This window comes from Papio anubis, chromosome X (genome assembly GCF_008728515.1).
Source record: "Papio anubis isolate 15944 chromosome X, Panubis1.0, whole genome shotgun sequence".
Taxonomy (NCBI): domain Eukaryota; kingdom Metazoa; phylum Chordata; class Mammalia; order Primates; family Cercopithecidae; genus Papio; species Papio anubis.
This window is the reverse complement of record NC_044996.1, coordinates 85,304,874-85,324,571: the sequence shown is the minus strand read 5'-3', so window position 1 is coordinate 85,324,571 and position 19,698 is coordinate 85,304,874. Positions and strand designations below refer to the sequence as shown.

The following is a 19,698-nucleotide window of genomic DNA, read 5'->3' as shown; positions in this document are numbered from 1 at the left end:
AGTGTTTTTAGTCCCCAGTGAAAAGGTTATTAACAATCACCTAAGAATCTTGTTTGACAGTTTGATAACTTGTCTTGTGCTTTGATCTATCTCTTCACAGAGATCTGATTCCCCATGTCCTTCTGGGGTATAGAGTGGGGACTCACTGCCTTTTGACAGGCACAGGCACACACTGAAATGAACTCCAAAACAGACAAGGGTTGCCTAAGTGCTAACCCTTTCTATGCCTTTATTGTCATTTATAAATCAGAGGATTCAATTTCTCCTACTGTACCACTATTCATAATTTTATCAAATGAGAATGCAAGGCCCAGTTAGGATTTTAAAAACGCCTTTTCTCAGAGGCATGATAAATACACAAGCCCTGGCCTCTTACCTCCTGGTAATTCCAGTCACTTCTCCCCCATTCTGTAGTGGTTCCCTCAACAAACCCTTCTACAGCCTGTGATAGTACTTCCCAATATATCTTTTCCTATACACACCCCTAAGCCTTAGTGGTTTCCTCTGTCCTTTCTCCTTTGGTTTGAGTGATACCTTCTAAGTCTTCCTCCTCTAAGTTCTGCCTAGATGCTTTCTCTCCCTCTTTTCTCTAGGCTATGTAGGGTGTAGAGAGACTAAAAAGAAGAGAACTGAATAGGACTCAAGTTGTGTCTCTTTCTTTTGCACTGAATTGAGCAATTAAGTGGGGTGTGTGTGTGTGTGTGTGTGTGTGTATGAGAGAGAGAGAGAGAGAGAGAGAGAGAGAAAGAGAGAGCAAGAGATTGATTATGGAATCAACCCTGGTTATGAATGTTTTTTAGAAAGTAAATTAGTAAAGCAACAGTAGTCTACTCAGAGATCAGTAATCATAGAATATTTTTTAAAACAGCTTTATTGAGGAATATTCTACATATTATAAAATTCATTCATAATTTCATGTATACAAGTCAATGATTTTTATTAACTTTATTGAGTGGGGCAGACATCACCATAACTAAATTTTAGAACATTTTTATCCTTTAAGTAAGATCCATTATGCCTACTAACATTTAATTTTTTCTCTCATGGCCATTCCAAGGCAACCATTAATCTACATTCTGTCTTGATTAGCATGCTTTTTATGGACATTTGATATAGATGGAATCATACAATATATGGTCTCTTGTATCTGACTTATTTTACTTGACATGATTTGAGGTTCATCTACAATGTATCATGTGTCAAAAGTTCAATATTTTTTACTGCTGAATAGTATTCTATTATATGTATATACCACAACTTTTTATCTATTCATCAGTTGATGGACACTTGGGTTGTTTCCACTTTTTGGATATTATAAATAATGTTTTTATATTTGTATACAAGTATTGTATGTACATATGTTTTTGATTATATTGAGTATATATCTAGGAGTAATATTACTGGACCATACTCTAGCTTTAGCTTTTAGAGAAACTGCCAGACTGTTTTCAAAAGTGGCTATGTCATTTTATAATTCTACCAGCAATATATGAGGTTTCACATTTCTCCATATGCTTGCCAGCATGTGTTGTTGTCAAGATTATAGAATATTAAAGATGGAAGGAAACTTGATTTTCCTACCTCTTAAATTATAGTAAAGTATAGCATTCAAAATTAAATAGTGTCTCTTTAGGTGGTCTCTTTCACTTGGTAAGATTATCAACACAAATACAGGCCCTGAAAGGGTAAGGCAGTACTCTTAACAAGTCTAGCTAGAATATGCTTGTATTTTAAGAAATTATGAACAAAATGAAAACACACACACACACACACATACAATCAAATTCCTAAAGATTTTGCAGACCTCAGAAGACGTACACAGTTCCCTTAGGACCATGGAACCCTGTTTGATAAGTATTAGTTTAGAACACAACAGTTTCTAGGAGATTCTTATCTCAGAGAAGAATATAAATGGCATAAACAATTTCAGAAAAAGAAAGAGAGCTTGTACTATAACCCAGATCTCCTGTGTGACAAGTCAGTGAATTCCATCACTACTGATGTCACGTCCAATGATCAAAAACACATTTTTTGCTGTGCTCGCTGAGAAAAGACACACGAGCAAAATGATTCACCAGGTTCTCTGAAAGTAGAGGAATAAACAAGGTGTTTGGATATATTTATGTTTATTGGCCAATATGAAATGTTTGCAGAGTATCATAAACAAACACAGCCCTGTCACTATCTACACATGCATATAGCTCAAGATTTAACAAAATCTCTATAAACCATTTATGAGAAAAAAATAATTAAAATGTACCAATATTCAATGTAAAACACCGAAGACCTAGCTAGTAAGGTGAGGTTGGTAGGGAGGAGGGAGACAGAAGGGATTATGATCTCAATGTGACAGGGCTGTATGTTGTGGAGGGGTATGCTGTAGTGCTGAATCCTTTCCTAGCCTGGATCTGAGAATCTTGGAGGAAAAAATTGTTTTCCCAGACTCACTCCTGTCAAAATCCAAGTCAAAGTATATGGAGAGAAAAACAGTAATCCAAAAAAAGAAAACAAAACAAAAAACAAAAAACAAAACAAAACAAAAATTCATTCTCAGCAAATACCTCCCCTTCCTTACAAACAAAAACTACATTTTTTTTTTTTTTTTGGCTAGTTCATTTAGAGACAACTTAACTATTGTTTAGGCTCAAGGGTATGTTGAATATGTTTTTATCAAATGTACTTTGTGCTTCCACTAATAACCCCTTTGTAGAAAGATACATAAAAGCACAGTGCTCAAAGAAATAAGTCTCAGCATTGAAAAGGAAATCTGTAAAAAAAACTCTCCTGAAGCAAATACTCAACTATGACATTTGCCCTGGCCAAACAGAAATTATAAAGAAAAACATCCTTCAATTCACCTTTACCCAAAATACCCTAAAATGCAAAGCCAATTGCCGCCTCCAATTGCTGAACCTCAAAAAGTTGGCATTAAGGTGATGCTGGGTATGACTTGGGCTGTTCACATAACATTCATGCCATGAGCAAGCACACTGAAGAAGGTTTACTCTGTCACTTTATCACATTTTTGTTGTTATTATTATTATTATTATTACTGTGTTACAATCATTATCTTTCCTCTAGAGTGGCAGTGTTAAATGTGAGCTTGAACCACTGCCAGCCACATGGCAACCTTTGAATACCTGCAGTCTGCTCAAATCCAATAATCCTCTGTCTGGATACTACTTCTACCAGAAGGTATAAACACAATCAGTGTAAGCCAGTGAGATAAGAATAACCTGTTGCTATTGCAGAAAAAAAAAAACCAAAAAACCCAAAACAGCAAACCTAAAGGCCAAGGCCTAAAACCTTGGTTACCACATATTTGCTAATACCTGTGTGGGGCCAGACTGCTTGCTTGGTACCGGCTTGTATTTCAATTGCATCTAATCCTCAGTCCAGTACAATGGGACCTTTTTGCTTTTTCCCAAGTGCTTTTAGTAATCTGATCAACTGGTTGCCCCAGGGGCCCTTAATCAGTGTTTGCAGATGGACTAACCCAAAAGATGTATTTAATAAAATTCTAAAAGCAAAACTCTTGCTGTAGAGAACACTCTTTTGCCAGAGTGAGAACCTGGTGATGAAGTGCACATTCTGTCTAATGTACTTAATAAACCACCTAATACTTGTGGGACAGGAACTAGCTGTACAAGTTTCAGACAGATTCTCAGGTAATAAAGAATACAACCTCCAAGGAGCTTGTTTTTCTCTGAGCATGAGATGTATAGGTGGGAGCTAAAGGCAAAAAGACGATTGAGAAAGAATCAAAGGGGAACAGTGGTGAGAGAGCTGGAATTGAATTGACATTTCAATAGAAAGATGCATACTCAGATGTCCTTAAATGGATTGGGGGCTGTCTTTGAGGGACTGCTTGGGTGTAGTTTGGGGAACCCAGGCCCCAGAAGGAAGATTATTTTGACTCAGAAATGTTATTTAAGGTTCCAAAATGGCAAACATCAACCCTTCTCCCTGCTGAGGGTGGTGAGCACCTCAAATACAGGGTGAGGCCCCAGGGATCTAAAGGGAAAATGTTTGCCCTGCCTCATGCTGCAACGCAGCAGTCTGAGACATGAGCTTGTGAATTATGGCACCAGCCTCCCCCAAGATAGATATTAATACGTGTGTGTGTGTATGTATATGTGTGTGTGAGTGTGTGAGTGTGTGTGTGTGTGTGTGTATGTATGTTGAGGAGGGAGGCTGTGTGGAGGAGCTAAAAGGGGAGAAGGGCTTGATTTTGTCCCTAAAATGCTAGGTAGATGTGCTGACACAATTTTGAGAGGCTTATCTGACCAAAAATGCAGGCATGGAAACCCTACCTCATTCACTGTCCTCTCTCCTCTTCTCTATAATCAAGTTGAGCTAGGAACATATCTGGTAGTCCCATGAATGTGGAATCTGGCTCCCCAGACTACAACAGGGAAGCAAGAAATGCTCCAGATCAGTCCTGGTGAATGGGACAGGATATGCCACATCTGTAGAGTATTCTGGTGTTATGGGACAGGATATGCCACATCTGTAGAGTATTAGCTCTTGCGGACACCCCATTTCAGGCCCCTACTGCTGTTGTGGTATAGCAACAAGGAAGCAGAGTCCAGAGAGAACAACTGGCTGCCAGGAGCCAAAGAGACTTAGGGAGGGAGCAGATCAAGTTAGAAACATGTGGGTAAATGTCACGAGTACCCTTCTCTCTCTACCCCTCCAAATATCACAGGTTAAGCCAATGGTTGAGGATGTAATAGTAGAAACACATTACTTAGATAGGGATATGACAATTCTACCCTATTCTACATTGGTGAAACCATTTATCCTGAAGATGGGTTTAGTTCTAAGCTCCACATACTTTAGAAGAACCTAAAGTGGTATTCTCCAGAGAGGCAATGTTGTCTTCAAGCCTCTGCAGGGCTATCTTAAAGCACAGGAAACTGATGAGGTCTGTCTGGCACAAGGAACAGAGCCAGGATGGATAGGCGGGTACTATAGGGAAAGCTCTTTCTTACATTGAGCTCAAATCCACCAGTCACAATTGTATATGTTGTAATATACATTGAGTAGTAGTCAGCCCTCTGCCACCTCAAGTATGTGAGCAAGGACTACACAAACTCTTAGTGGGGATATTATAAAATGAACCCAAGCCTTGGAAGAAGAACTGGACTAGATAACCTTGAAGGTACCTAAGTTGACTGATTTGATATCAGTTATAACTTTCAAATTTGATATCACTTATGACTTTCAAATGTACATTTGTTCACATTTTCTTAGGTTGGATGCAGGGAGCAGGGAAGACATTGGGAGAGCTGAAAATGTATTAACTGAAGAAATACAGAATTGAACAGTGCAAGATATTTGGTTAGTTGAAAACTGGGAATCTACCTACTCTTCTACCTCATGCTACGTAAGCCTTTGAGAAACCAACATTGGCTATCAAATGGTTGCAATGGTGGAGTTGGACCAACTCTAAAATGTAATTCTTGCCCAGTTCTAGCCCACTAATTTGCTCTGTGACTTTGAGAAACTAACTTTCCCTCTCTGTGTCTCAGTTCCTGCCTCTGTAAAACGTAAAATGAAGGGATATACGCACAAGGTTTGTATAGTTATTAGGGAATGGAGGTTGATTTGAAATGTAGGGTTTCCAGATGACAAGGCTTGTATATATTTTTTTCTACTGTGCTATGTTGCTTGTACACATAAAGGGAGATACCTGAATATGACCATTAGATAGTGGCGCCCTGAGACAGCTTGAAAAAGGCCAGAATGGAGAGACTGGTGTCATGACAACCTTGCCAGTTCCCTGACAGCTGCAGACCCAGAAGTGTGATATCTATCTGGCTTAAAAGTATAGCATCACCACTGTTGCCCCTCCACCCACAAGTGTTCCTAGCTTTCTGCTGTTCCTCCACTCCTAGTAAACAATAATATTCCAGAGGGGAATTCCTTGAGGCTAGTCCTTAATTTCTGTTTTGTTTTCTGTTGTTGTTTTTATTTTTTCTGATCCACCTTTCCAGCTCACCTCATTAGAGTTAAGGGCTGGGAACTTCAAAGGTCACATTGAGCTCCAGTCTGTCTCCAGTGTTTTCGGTTGTGTTTCCCCTCAAGGTCTCAGCTCCAGTATAGGAGGCAGAGCTGGAAAACTTTTGCAGGTCCAGCTCTGTGCATTCGATGGGGTTGTGGACCCAGTGGGAGTGGCTCTCTGAGGCGCAGGAGGCCGTGGTAAAGGAATCCTGTGTGGGGAAGCCACTAGTCGAGCTGCAGTCGTCCTCGAGGATAGGGTTAAGTGGCTGGGTCTGAAAGATGCTCTCACTCATTTGGGGCTCAGGACTGGTCTCCTTGCTGGGTGCCATGGGGAAGAGAGATTCCTCCTCTGCTGTTTTATCAGCCTGAAACTTCAGCGAACCTCCTGCACCTCGAAGCAGAAAGCCACTGGGTTACCCAAAAGCAGGGGCTCTTCTCAACTGGGCACTCGGTACTGAGCACAAGATAGGGAAAAGTCTGGGAGCTGATTCTTCCCTTCCTCTCCCTGGGGACTAGAGCACGTAGCACCAGGCTGAGGTGACACAGTTCAGAAACATACTTACATTCGGGTATCAGATTGAGGCTACCTGGTACTGGATCAGGGAAAATAATCAATTTCTCTAGAGAAAAGGACACCTTTGTGGGAAACAGGAATTTGATACCGTCTCCCTTGCCATTTGGTCTGGTCTTATGTCTATGTACATTAAGTTATATGGCAAACTAGACTCTGCAGATGGAATTAAGGTTATGGATCTCAAAATAGGGAGAGAATCCTGGATTACTTTATGGATCCAATGTAATCCTGTGTCCCTAAAAGCAGAAGAGGAAGGCAGAGGAGATAGAGAGTATCAGAGAGATGTGGCATGCGAAGAACTCACCATTGCTAGTTTTGAAAATAGAAGGGGGCCATGAGTCAAAGAATGTAAGTGGCCCTAGAGGCTTACAGCTGGCAAGGAAATGGGACCTAAGTCCTTTAACTGCATAGACCTGAATTCTGCCACCTTTGTGCATGATCAAGCAAACAGATTCTCTCCCAGAGACTCCAGAAAGAAACACAGCCCTGCTAATATCTTAATTTTGGCATTGTTTGAGACTCTAAGCAGAGACCAAATTAAGCCTACTGAACTTCTGAGCTATGGAAACTGTGAGATAATAAGCTACTAAATGTGTGGTAATTTGTTATGGCCATGATAGAAAAGTAATATCCCCTTTATGCATGGGTCCAATTCAACATCAGGTCACAAACTGAGAACCTATGGGATGTGTTTGGCCTCTTTGCTTTGGTTGTGATTTTGTTCTTTATTCAAATTCATTGACTATGTTTTACACAATTTCAGTAAAAAAAATCCAGATTTCTAAATTCTCTTGAAAATGTAGAAGATCTTGCAACATTAAATTTTTCCACGTGGTTACAAAGAGCTGGAGCCAAGTAGTGGGATTCCCCTTTTGATAAGGGATGTGCTCTCTAGTTTGCCACAGTTGCTACTTTTCTCTCTTGCAATCTTACATTGGATCTAATTCACACATACATCTCATCCCTGTATGTGTATAAGTCAGTGACTCCTGAAAAAGTTTTCCAAAGTGAGGAAATGTTTAGCCTTCCTACCCCTTATAAAAACAGTGAGGAAACTGCCTGCCTTCATATTCCAAGCAGGTTACCACATTATTATCTTCAGGATAGAAGGAGAGCAGAAAAGGGTTACCCATCTCTCCTCTCCGGAAGCAGCTCTCTGATATTCTCTCCTTTTCATCTTCTTGACCCTGGAGTCCAAATGCTTCATTGTTCATGTTTCATGTCCACACATCCAGGGCCTAAGCAACAACTCTTATCTGGGACACTGGCCTCCAAAGTCAGAAACAGGAATGTCTACCCTGAGTCACAGTATCCCAGGAGCTAGCAAGAAGTAGACTTTGAGAAAAATCATAAAGGGACAACAGTGTTCCCCGTGTATCCTGCAGCCCATGAAATGCTATATTCATCTCCAATTAAGCCAGGGCACAACCAAATATACTTCTTGGGCTTTTCAAGATCAACTGCTAGGCCCCAGAGCCAAACTGACTAAGGCAAATTTACGTTAGCAGGATCTTCCCACACAAATACTGCTGCTTTGGACACAAAGATGAAAAGGAGTCCTTAGCACTCTTTTATCTAGTGAACTTTATCCTCCCTCTTATAAATCAACTTCATTCTCTGATCTGAGTTCCTGTTTCAGTGTCCCTGCCTAACTCTCAGTTCCCTTAATGGCACTGAAGCTGCACTGAACCTTGGTACTCTTGGCTGGAGTTCTAACTCTTTGCCTGGTCCTGACCAGCCACCTTCCCACCTCCTCCATCTTTTCCCTCAGTGAGCTGGATTTTCTGTCCCCCATTCTTGTCTAGTAGCTAAAGTTGTGCTTAATAGAAATAACAATGTTATTGTGACTTTAAATATGATTTTCCATCTGGAATTTTGCATGGCCATCTGATACGGACTGGACTAGACCTCTTGGACATCAGTATTATCTGAGGGAAAAAGTCTAGGTTTGCCGACTCCTCTGGACATAGGGCTTTCAGTTATCCCCATTTGTGAAGTTATTATACTAATAGCAGTTGCCTTAGACCTCAATCACTTTTATTACAGTCGTATCTCAGATATAGCCGAGCCTTCCTCATTCATGACATGCTTTATAATTTATACCTACTAGTATAGATATAAAGAATTGGAAAAAATCTCAGAAATCAACAAATCCAATCCTGTCTCTTATCTTAAAGATTAAGAAGAAAGAGGTCTGAAGAGGCTAGATGACTTGTCTAAGGTTTCATGGTGATTTAGAGGTAAATGTAGAACCTAGGTCTCCAGATTCCTTTCCTGAGGGGTTTCCCACCATACCATGTTCCTTTAAAAACCCCTGAAACATAATGAACTAGGTCTGCTAAACTCTCAGGGTTGGCTTCAGTAATCTCTGAAGTCCCATGCTTTCTATTGCAGCCCCAGATAGTTCCCCAGGCCAACAGAAGACTATTCATGGGGTTTTCAAGCATAGTAGAAAAGGCCCATTATCTCTCAACCCCAGAACATTCCTCTATTCTGCCAATAAGAGCCTTGTTCCTCATTCATGTGAAACATGAAACAGCCACCCTTACCACGCTGGCAATGTCTGTTGAAGAACTGCTTGCAGTAGAGGAAGAAGAGCCCCAGGAAGGCCAGGGTAAACACCACTAGCAGGCTGCTCACCAGTGCAACAAGTGCGGCCTCCTGAGGGGGCACTGTGGGTGCATCTGCCTCCACTAAGCTCAACTGGAAGGCACCTGTGAGACAGAAAAATGGGGGAAGTCAGTTAGTGTGGGCAGTAAACAATCACACTGACCCTGGGCCTGGACTTCCTCAGGCTGTCACCCTTCTCCTTAGGGCCTTCCCCAATTAGGGTGGCTATGCTCATTTTGCTTCTTTCTAGAGCAGGCAAAATCATGAAGAACAAGGCAAAAGAATTTGTATATACTGCTGGTATGTACAAATTAGTACAATTAATCGAAGATGCACATATCCTATGATCTTTCTATGCCACATCTAATTATACAATCCAGATCAATGGAAACAAGCTAAAACATTCATCAGTAGAGCACAAGATAGACAAATCATGATATAATCCTAAAATCTTACAACACTTAGAGACCTTTATGGATCAGTATGAATAATATAGAGGGGAAAAAGAAAGTTGAGAAACAGAACATAGAGCTTGATATCGCTTCTATAAAACATTATAAAATACATAATAATAGCATATATCGGTTATGAATATGCACATATATCACAAAAGAACCCAAGTATTAAAACATTAGTGGAGAGTATGGCAGAGGCATGGTGCTCACCAATTATCCACATACTCCCATGTGTTCCCCTTATGCCCTTGCAGTAAGGCCATAAGAGTACTTCTAGCCAATGAACTGTGAGTTGAAATGACATGTGTCACTTCCAGACTGAGGCAGTTAAGAACCAATATGTCTCCTCCATCTCTTCCCCTGTATCATCGACCTGGAAGACATATGGTCTAGAGTGCATGGTCAAATGATGTAGGAAGGCCTTTGCACAGTAAAAAGAATAAACTTTTATTGTATAAATTCACTGAAATTTTGCAGTTTGTTTGTTACTGTAGCATAGCCTACCAACAGAATACATACAATTTCAGGATAGTGGTTGTATCTGAGGAGGTAGGGAGGTAACAGGACTCTGCGAGAATCTAAAAGAGAATTCCATTACCTCTGTGGAATCTTCATTCTTTTAAAAAATCTGAAGCAAATATGCAAAATGCTATGATTTACTAACTTTGGATAGATGCTGGGTAATTGCATTTTAATTTTACATTTTTCTGCACTTAAAAAATATTTCTACATGTTTGAAATTTTTCATGATTTAAAAAATATATCACTAATTTTAAAATAGTAAGTAAGCAAATAGATGGTAGACAAAAAAGACAGATGACCTGATAAATGGATAGTGATATAGGCATAGATTGGACCCTGGTTCTTCATTCAGCCTCTTACAAGTCCTCAGCTCTAAGGGCTCCTACATACTTTGTATAATAGTAATACCTCATAAGTGTACAAATATTATAATTTGTAAAGTGCTTCCTAATATCCATTTTATCATTAGACCTAGACACCCACAGAAAGTATGAAGAAAAATGATTATCATGACTCACCCTTTTTTCAGAGGTGGGAAATGAGGTTCAATGAGATTGAATGATTTGCACAGAGTTGCAAAAATAATATGTTGTAAAACGAGAATTCTAATCTGATTACCTTGCTACTCTACTCTACATGAAAAGGTATGAGGGGATAGGGGAAGTATTTACTACCCTATCTTGTTGCCACCCCATGGAATGTGGAGAAAAGGGAAGAAGAGAACTGGGTACACACATTGAACTTCAGAGGTGGGAGTCTGCTTCGTGCACGGGATGCACTCTTGCTCCTGCAGGCCTCCAATGCGTGTCTTTCGGTAGAACCTGTGTTCAGAGCAATTAGGAATGGCAGGGTGATCAAACAAGCAATGAACGTGGACCAGTTCGTCCTGGGAAAGCAGCTCCTAAGAATCTTGCCAACCTGAAAGTAAGTGCCCACCCCTCATTCTGAGTTATCTGCCTCTGTGTCTTATTCTGACTCAGAGACCCAGGCAGACACTCTACTTCTTCCCCCATTCATCACACCTTGTAGCCAAAAGGAGACCTAATTCCACAAGAGAGGGGTGCACTGCTTTGCTACCAAGTACATCATAGCTTCTTTTAAGTCTACAGTGAGATTTACCTTGAACTTTGGTCTTCGGCTGAGAATGATGATGAAAAAGCTGTCAAGTACTCATCTGTGACTGACAATGTGCTAAGCACTTTATAGAGGGATCTTGGGAAGACACCACTTCTCTCTTCTTGGAGCTTAAACTGAATATTATGTTGATAGGTAGAATACTTCAACTAGGTTCTGAAAGCTGAGGATGGGAGAGACCTCCAACAGCTAGAAAAGCCCAGACAAGCTTGGTCTCATAAAGCAGGCTCACCTGGGCAGACAGTCCCCACAGACAGCATTAGAGGTAGCTGTGCAGTTGACCTTCTGAACACGATTGATGACAGCACAGGTGATGCAACTCTGACATCTGTGGTGGCCCCAACTGCTTTTGTACCTGCGAGGAGGGCAGGCTGTGCAGTAGGCATCTCCACCCTCTCCATAACCACAATCCTGTAGAGAGATGGGAGGTGTTAATATTGCTTTATAGGAGCTTGGAGATGGGATCACCTGTGGGACAAGTGGAAATGCACAGAGTAGTATTTTTCAACTTGCAACCCCATTACTAAGTCATAAAACCCATTCACTAGCTTCCAGCCAGCGTTGAAAGATAAAATAAAACAAAATAGAATAATAATATCAACTATAAGAGTATACAGAATGAAGTAAAGCTAAGTATTTGTATCAGTCAGCATAGGCTATGCTGTAGTATGGCAAAAATCAAACCCTAAATCTCAGTGTCTTAAAAGAATAAAAGTTTATTTCTCACTCATCATATTTGCCTACCAGGGGGTTCCTGAGGACTCTGCTGTACATCATCCTCAATGGGGTACCCAGGGTTACAGAAGCTTTATTTTTGTGCTTTTATGATTGAAACATTCTGAACTGTGTACAAGCTCTTAAAGTTTTCCCCCAAAAATGACCCATATTGCTTTACTCACATGTCCTTGGCCGTACATATCACATCATCATTAATAACTACAAAGGGTACAAGAAAATGCAATTCTACAATGTGACAGAATGTGGGGAGCTGAAATATTTGACAAATAGTCATAAGCACTACCCACATCAGTACTGTTTTATAAAAGTTTTCTAGATAAAATGCATGAAAGTATACATTGAGTTGTGACAAAAAGTTATTTCTTACTCTAGGTCATGGTAAAAAAATGTTTGAATGTCAATGGTATAGATGAGAGGCAAACACTCTAGTTGGCTCTTATCTCAGCTCTGGTACTAAGTTTGGCCATACTCCTTCCCCCCCGACCCCCAATTTCTGGGCATCAGAAGTCCCAACACTGAGTAAATTGGAATAAATCTTCTCTAAAGATTATTAAAGCTGACAGCCTAACCCCAACAGGAACAAGGTTCCTGCCTGATACCAGTCACAGCTCTTTCTCAAAGAAACAACTCTAGTTGTAGAAGGATATTAATTGTATGCAAGTTGTAGCAGAAGCTGGCTGGTTGTTCACTTAATCTATTTTTTATTTCTCCTGGGAACACCACTAGCCTATATTCTTTAACTCCACTGCAATGAAGTGGGGGCATGTGCATCATTTTTAGCCAATGAAATACGGATACTAATATTGTTTGCATTCCCAGGCCTGACTCAAAAACATGTCCTGTGTGATACTTAAATTTTCTTCATACATTCATTTTCCAGTGCTTGCTGACACCGCTGGAAACCTTGGAATAAATATATTAAGAATGATAGAGGAAACCAGATAAAATGGAGGAGTGGGCAGCTTCAAGCTCTTATGCCCCCAAAGAAACACAGAAAAACAAGCAGGAACTGTCATAATCAATGTTGTCAGAACTCTGGAAAGCATTCAAAGGCTTACATGAATCATGTAAATGTTAAATCAATAAAAAGCCACTTGAAAATAATAGGAAAGTAGTTTTCTGCTATTTTTACTTGTACTTGTTACATCCCTCACCGCAGAGCAGTGGCAATCCTAAAGTAGTGTAAGTCTTAAAGTAGTCTCAGCCTGTATTCCTAGTGTGAGACCTCAGTACCTGATTCCAGAATGAGCTAAGCAAAACTTATTGACAAATTACTGTGTATATCTGTCCTAACCTCTTTGAGGGCTATTTGAAGGCCTGATATAAGGTATTTATGTATGTTCTACTCGATTCAGAATGCAGATTGGAAAAGTGATGGGCACTCTTTCAAGATGCTGCAAGACAAACTAACAAACCACAATGCCTAAGGCAATGATTATGGATTAAGAAATAAAACAGACTGTCTGAATCTGGAAGCAAAAGCTGGGCGGGGGTTCCTTTAGAAATAAGGACATTCAAAAGTATCCACGTGGAGGAATTTAGAAAGGTATGTGCATACAAGACACATGCTCACAAAATACTAGTGGAGACCTAAAGCTTACATGTCAGACTGATCCCTAAGTTAAGTGCACATCTGGCTAACTGTTTAAGGAGTGCCTCAGCACAGAGCCAATCTAAAAATGTGATAGAAGTGTGTGACTATTTTTTCTTTTGGTGGTTGTTGTCATTTTTTAACTTTTAACATTCAATGAAATTGCTGTCCAAACATTAGCTGAACATGAGTTAAATTAGCATAGGTTTCAATGACGATGCACGACAAAAAATAGTCCCTACAAAAATAGTTTGGAAAAACACCTAAACAAATGGAGTGCTAGCCTAGGCAACATGGCAAAGCCCTGTCTCTACCAAAAATACAAAAATTAGTTGGGCATGGTGGCATGCACCTGTGGTCCCAGCTACTCAGGTGGCTACGTTGGGAGGATCGCTAGAGCCCAGGAAGTGGAGGCTGCAGTCAGCAATAACCATGACACCACACTCCAGTCGGGGTGACAGAGCAACACCCAGTCTCAAACAAAATAATAATAATAATAATAATAATAATAATAATAACAGAAGGACTACTATAGCCTTCAACAACACAAATCTAGAAATAAATAAATAAATAAACAAAAATGAAACAGGTAAATGTGAGGAAGAGGGGGAATCTAACTTCCAGAGTTACTTCATTACAATACAAAACTGCCCAGTTTTTAACAACAAAAAGTAAATCACATAGTGTAAAAAGAAACAGGCAACTGTGGCCCATTCAAAGGAACAAGAAAAAGAAAGAACTGAGACTATTCTTGAGGAAGCCCAGACATTGCACTTAGTAAACAAAGACTAAAAGAACCGTCTTAAATTTGCTCAAAGACAAACATGGACAAAGAATTAAAAGAAATCAGGAAACAAATGTATAAACAAAGTGAGAATATTGGTAAAGAAAAATTGTAAAAAGGAACCAAACATAAATGCTGGAGCTAAAAAGTAAGATAAATGAAATGAAAACTTCACTAGAGAATCTGCGTAGGTAAAAGAAAAAATGAGCAAACCTGAATGTAGGACAATTTAAATTATCAAGTCTGAGGAGAAGAAAGTAAACAGAACATAAGGAACTTGTGGAACATCATGCAGGTGACCAATATATGCATTACGGGATTCCCAGAAAAAAAATAGGGAGATGAGGAACGAGAATGACTATTTGAAGAAATAATGGCTTAAAACTTCTCAAATTTGATGAAAGACATAAATTTACCCATCCAAGATGCTCAAGAAACTCCAAGCAGAGTAAACATAAAGAGACCCGTGCTGAGATACCCTATCAACAAAATGTTTATAGCTGAAAACAAAAAGAAAATATTGAAAATGAAGAGTGAAATTATTTGTCAAGTAAAGGTATTCTCAGTAAGATTCAAAGCATATTTCTCATCACAAAGTGCAGAGACTTAAAGTCCGTGAGATGACATATATAAGTGCCTAAACAAATAAACTGTTAACCAAGAACTCTATATATAGCAAAAAACTTCTTCAAAAATAAAGGAATAATTAAAATATCCCTAGATAAACAACAGCTGATTGATATCACTAGACCTGACTATAAGAAGGGAATCCTTCAGGCTGAAATGAACAGACAATGGACAGTAACCCAAAGCCATACAAAGAGTAAATATCTCTGGTAAAGGTAATTGCATGAAAAAATATGATTCCACTTATATGAAATATCTAGAATAGGAAAATGTGTAGAGATAGAGAGTAGAGGCTATCAGGTACTTTGGGGAGGGAGAAATTGGGTTATTGCTTAACGCATACAGAGATTGTATTGGGGTAATAAAAAGTCTTAGAAATAAAGGGGTGATGGTTGCATAACATTGTGAATATGATTAATGCTACTGAATTATACACTTACAGTGGCTAATACAGCAAATTTGAGATTATATATTTTACCATAACCTTAAAAATCATAATGCAGTATACAAAAATCCATGAATTGTAAACTTACATGGGTGAATTGCCTGGTAGGTGAACTGTAGTTTAATAAGGCTGTTTAAAAAATACAGAGCTCCTATAAGCCTGGCTTCCTCAATGGCTGAGAAGAATCCTCCTACTCCCCAACATGGATTGGAATTACATTCAGGAATAAACCCTTAACCTGTTATGTCACCAAACTTTAGTATTTGTTACAGCAGTTAGTATTACCTGAACTAATATTTAAGTTATACTTTCCCAGGAGATGGAAAAAGTGAGCATCAGGCAGGCTCTAAATACTCCTGCCATTCTGTCCCTGTGTTTGCCCACTCAGGTTTTACTCAATGCCTTGCAGCCTCACTCACAATGATCCCATCTGCCAATGGGATCTGATATGAGCGCTAGCCATTTTACTCTAAGTTTCTTGAAAAGGCAAAGGGTTTCTTGTAATCTCTGCTAACTTATGTACACCATTGGAATGCTGATAGCTTCCATATCTGCTTAAAACAGTGAGCTGAGGGTCAAACTATTAGGAAATATAATGTAGTGACGAAAATCCCTGATCCACGGTAATGAAGACCTATCTGTAACTCCCACTTTTATCACTGACCAGCAATGTGACCTTGGACAAGTCATTGGGCCTGAATTTTCTCGTCAATCCAATTGTAAATAATGCTATCTAACTTATAGGTTTGTTAAGATTACATGAGCTGACCAAATGAACAAAGGGAATATCTCAAAGCAATGAAGAATAGCTGGTTTTTTAAATAGGTTATGTTGTATAACTGAATGACAGTATGAAAAATGATAAAATTAGATACATTCCTCACACTATACACCAGAGTAGATTCAAAATAGATCAGAAATTTATAGATAAAAATTAAAACCAAAAAGTACCAAAACAAAATATAAATAAATTTCTCTTTAATCTGGGAGTGGAGAAATTTTCTCTAACTGCAATTCAAAGTCCAGAATCAATAAAGGAAAGATAGATAGATCTAATTATATAAAAATTTTACAAAGTTTCAGGGTAAAAGATTCATAAGCAAAATTAGAAGATAAATAACGAACTAGTAAACAGATGTACACCATATCACAGACTAAAGATTTATATTCCTAAAATACAGAGCTAGTATAAATTAACAACAACAACCTTATAAGAAACTAAACATACATTCACAGAAAAAGAAACACAAACAGCTCTTATTTAGATAAAGGATGTCTCTTAACCAGATACACACACACACACACACACACACACAGAGATACATATATAGCTCTGTGTGTGGGTTGTGTGTAGTGCTTGTCACCATGCCTAGAACATAATAATCCTTCAACGAACAGATGAACTTTAGGTATTGTTCTTCTGGAAAGCAAGTTTTTATTCTGTCTATAGCAATGGAATCAGAAGACCTGTGCCTGACTCCTGACTTACTCACTTGCTAGAGAAGGAAATGACAAAAGCAAGCAAGCATTTATTGAAAGTTAACCAATAAGTTGAGTGACTGATTGATTGATTAATTGGTTAGCACTCCCTTTTATTTTATTGGTTAACTCAGAAAACATTTTTGAAGCAACTACAATGTGTGAGGATGCTATTCTGAATATTGTGACTAAATAATTGAATCAATCATACAAAACTCCACACACTCATGAATGTATATACTTGTTTATTTATAAAACCTTATAAGGGTGCATTATAATCCATGTTTCACAAATAAGCAAAATTGAGGCACAAATTGTTTGCCTGAGAAGCCTCTTCCCCATGGGCCTGAGATTCCCCACCCACAACTAGAGACAATAGGCTACAGGGGGCACCAGATATTCCACCATAAGTACCCAGCTCAAATATTTCTTTGTCTGGTGGGTCTGAGATTCTTTTCCCCCACATAGGAACAGGTGGCTGGGGTATACTGGCAAGTGGTATCCTACTAATAACAAGTAGTACAGTATGGGAAATGTTCTTTGACTCCACAACTCAGACACTTCTTTATGCTGACCTAGATGGACCAGTGACCTGGCCCAGGAAATCTTCTATACCTGAGGCAGCAAAGATAAACCCCACAGATTACAAATCACACTACAAAGGTCCTGGAAATTAAATAGTCTTTAGAACTGCAGCTCACAAACATAGGTTAAAACCTGTATGCTAAACCTAAACAGATGGCTGCCTGATAAAGTAAAAGATTTAAATAGGACCCTGAGTCTCCTGACATAAATGACAAAATGTCAAGAACTCAATGAAAAAACACCCATGAAAATAAGAATAAGGAAAATCACAACAAGAATGAGAAAAGTCAATTAACTGACAGCAACTCTTAGATAAAGCAGATGTTGGAATGATTGAACAAGGATTCTAAAGCACCTATAATAACAATGTTTTAAAAAACAATTTAAAATTCTCTTAAAAATAGAAAACCTCATCAAAGAAATAGAAGTATTTTTTTAAAAATAAGCAGATGGTAATTATTAAAAATAAAATGACACTGTAATCCCAGCACTTTGGGAGGCCGAGGCGGGCGGATCACAAGGTCAGGAGATCGAGACCACGGTGAAACCCCGTCTCTACTAAAAATACAAAAAATTAGCCGGGCGCGGTGGCGGGTGCCTGTAGTCCCAGCTACTCAGGAGGCTGAGGCAGGAGAATGGCGTGAACCCGGGAGGCGGAGCTTGCAGTGAGCCGAGATCGCGCCACTGCACTCCAGCCTGGGCGACAGAGCGAGACTCCGTCTCAAAAAAAAAAAATAAATAAAAAATAAAAATAAAATAAAATAAAATAAAATAAAATGACAGAAATTTAAAAAACTCACTGGATGGGCTCAGTAGTAGAGAAGAGACAGATGATAGAAACAGTGAACTTGAGGATAGAACGATAGAATTTATGCAATATGAACAACAGGGAGAAAACGGCAAAATAAAACAAAATGAACAAAGCCTCAAGAACAAAATATAAAACAATCATATTCTCAGAATCTTATGAAAATAAAAATTTTAAAAATGTTTATCTAAAAATATTTTCAAACAAATTGGTAGAAAACTTCACAAATTTGGTAAAAGACCTACAAGTTAAAGAGGATTAACAGACCCCAAATAGAATAAATCCAAAGAAATGCACACTGACACACATCATAATAAAACTTCTGAAACTAAAGAAACTAAAAAATATTGAAAATAGCCAAGAAGAAATGACATCATCTATAGAAAAACATCCATTCAAATGATACGACAGTGTGTTTCTATCAGAAACCATGGAGGCCAGAAGGAAGAACTACATTTTTAAAGTACTGAAATAAAAAAAACCACCAACTGCAAATTTATATCCAGTGAAAGCATCCTCAGAAATGAAGGTACATAAAAACATTCTCAGGCAAAAGAAAACTAACATAATGAGTTGCTAGTAGGCCTACCCTTAAATAATGCTAAAGGGAGTTCATAAACAGAAATGAAATGATTTAAAAAAGAGTGGAAGTGATAAAAGAAGAAATCTTGGTGCATCAGGAAGGAAGGAACACTGGGAGAGAAAAAATATGGGTGTATAAAATGCACTGTCTTTCTCTTCATACATTTTATAAATCACAGTTGATGATTAAAGCAAATTTAACAAAAATTATATCTGATATTTGTGACAATGATATTTAAAAGTGGGGAAAGTAAAGGAATCTAAATGGAACAGATATTTCAATACTTCACTTGAAATGGCAAAATGTTGATACCAGCTGACACTGAAAAAGTAACGTGTTAGTTTTTCATGTAATATTCAGAACCACCTCTAATAAAATGATATAAAGAGATACACTCAAAAAAACTACAAATAAATCATGATGAAATCTCAAGCAAAATGTTCATGTAACACAAGGAAGGCAAGAAAAGACAAATAGAGGGACAAAAAAAAGAGAAAACAAACACAGAAACAGAGAAAGCATTTTTTTCATGTGTCTGTTGGCTGTATGCATGTCTTCTTTTGCGAAATGTCTGTTCATATCCTTTGCCCACTTTGTGATTGGGTTGTTTGTTTTTCTCTTGTAAATTTGTTTGAGTTCTTTGTAGGTTCTGGATATTAGCCCTTTGTCAGATGAGTAGATTGCAAAAATTTTCTCCCATTCTGTAGGTTGCCTGTTCACTCTGATGGTAGTTTCTTCTGCACAGCAAAAGAAACTA

The 19,698-nt window shown here is 38.6% G+C and overlaps 1 protein-coding gene across 6 annotated transcripts in view; it reads right to left on the bottom strand.

The window, feature by feature from the left end:
- Positions 1-853: 853 nt before the first annotated feature.
- The window catches only part of EDA2R (ectodysplasin A2 receptor), a 50,821-nt gene continuing 31,976 nt past the window's right edge, over positions 854-19,698 (bottom strand). For 2 of the 6 annotated variants that reach the window (XM_009197737.4, XM_009197738.4), the window contains exons 3-6: positions 11,534-11,712; positions 10,903-10,988; positions 9,130-9,294; positions 854-6,397 (exon numbers count right to left, since the gene is read on the bottom strand). In XM_009197737.4, the coding sequence (XP_009196001.1) occupies positions 6,015-6,397; positions 9,130-9,294; positions 10,903-10,988; positions 11,534-11,712 (813 nt within the window). In that variant the 3' untranslated portion in view covers positions 854-6,014. The remainder of the gene's footprint in view (positions 6,398-9,129; positions 9,295-10,902; positions 10,989-11,533; positions 11,713-19,698) is intronic. The other 4 variants (XM_009197739.4, XM_009197740.4, XM_021932933.2 and 1 more) reach the window with 3 other exon arrangements.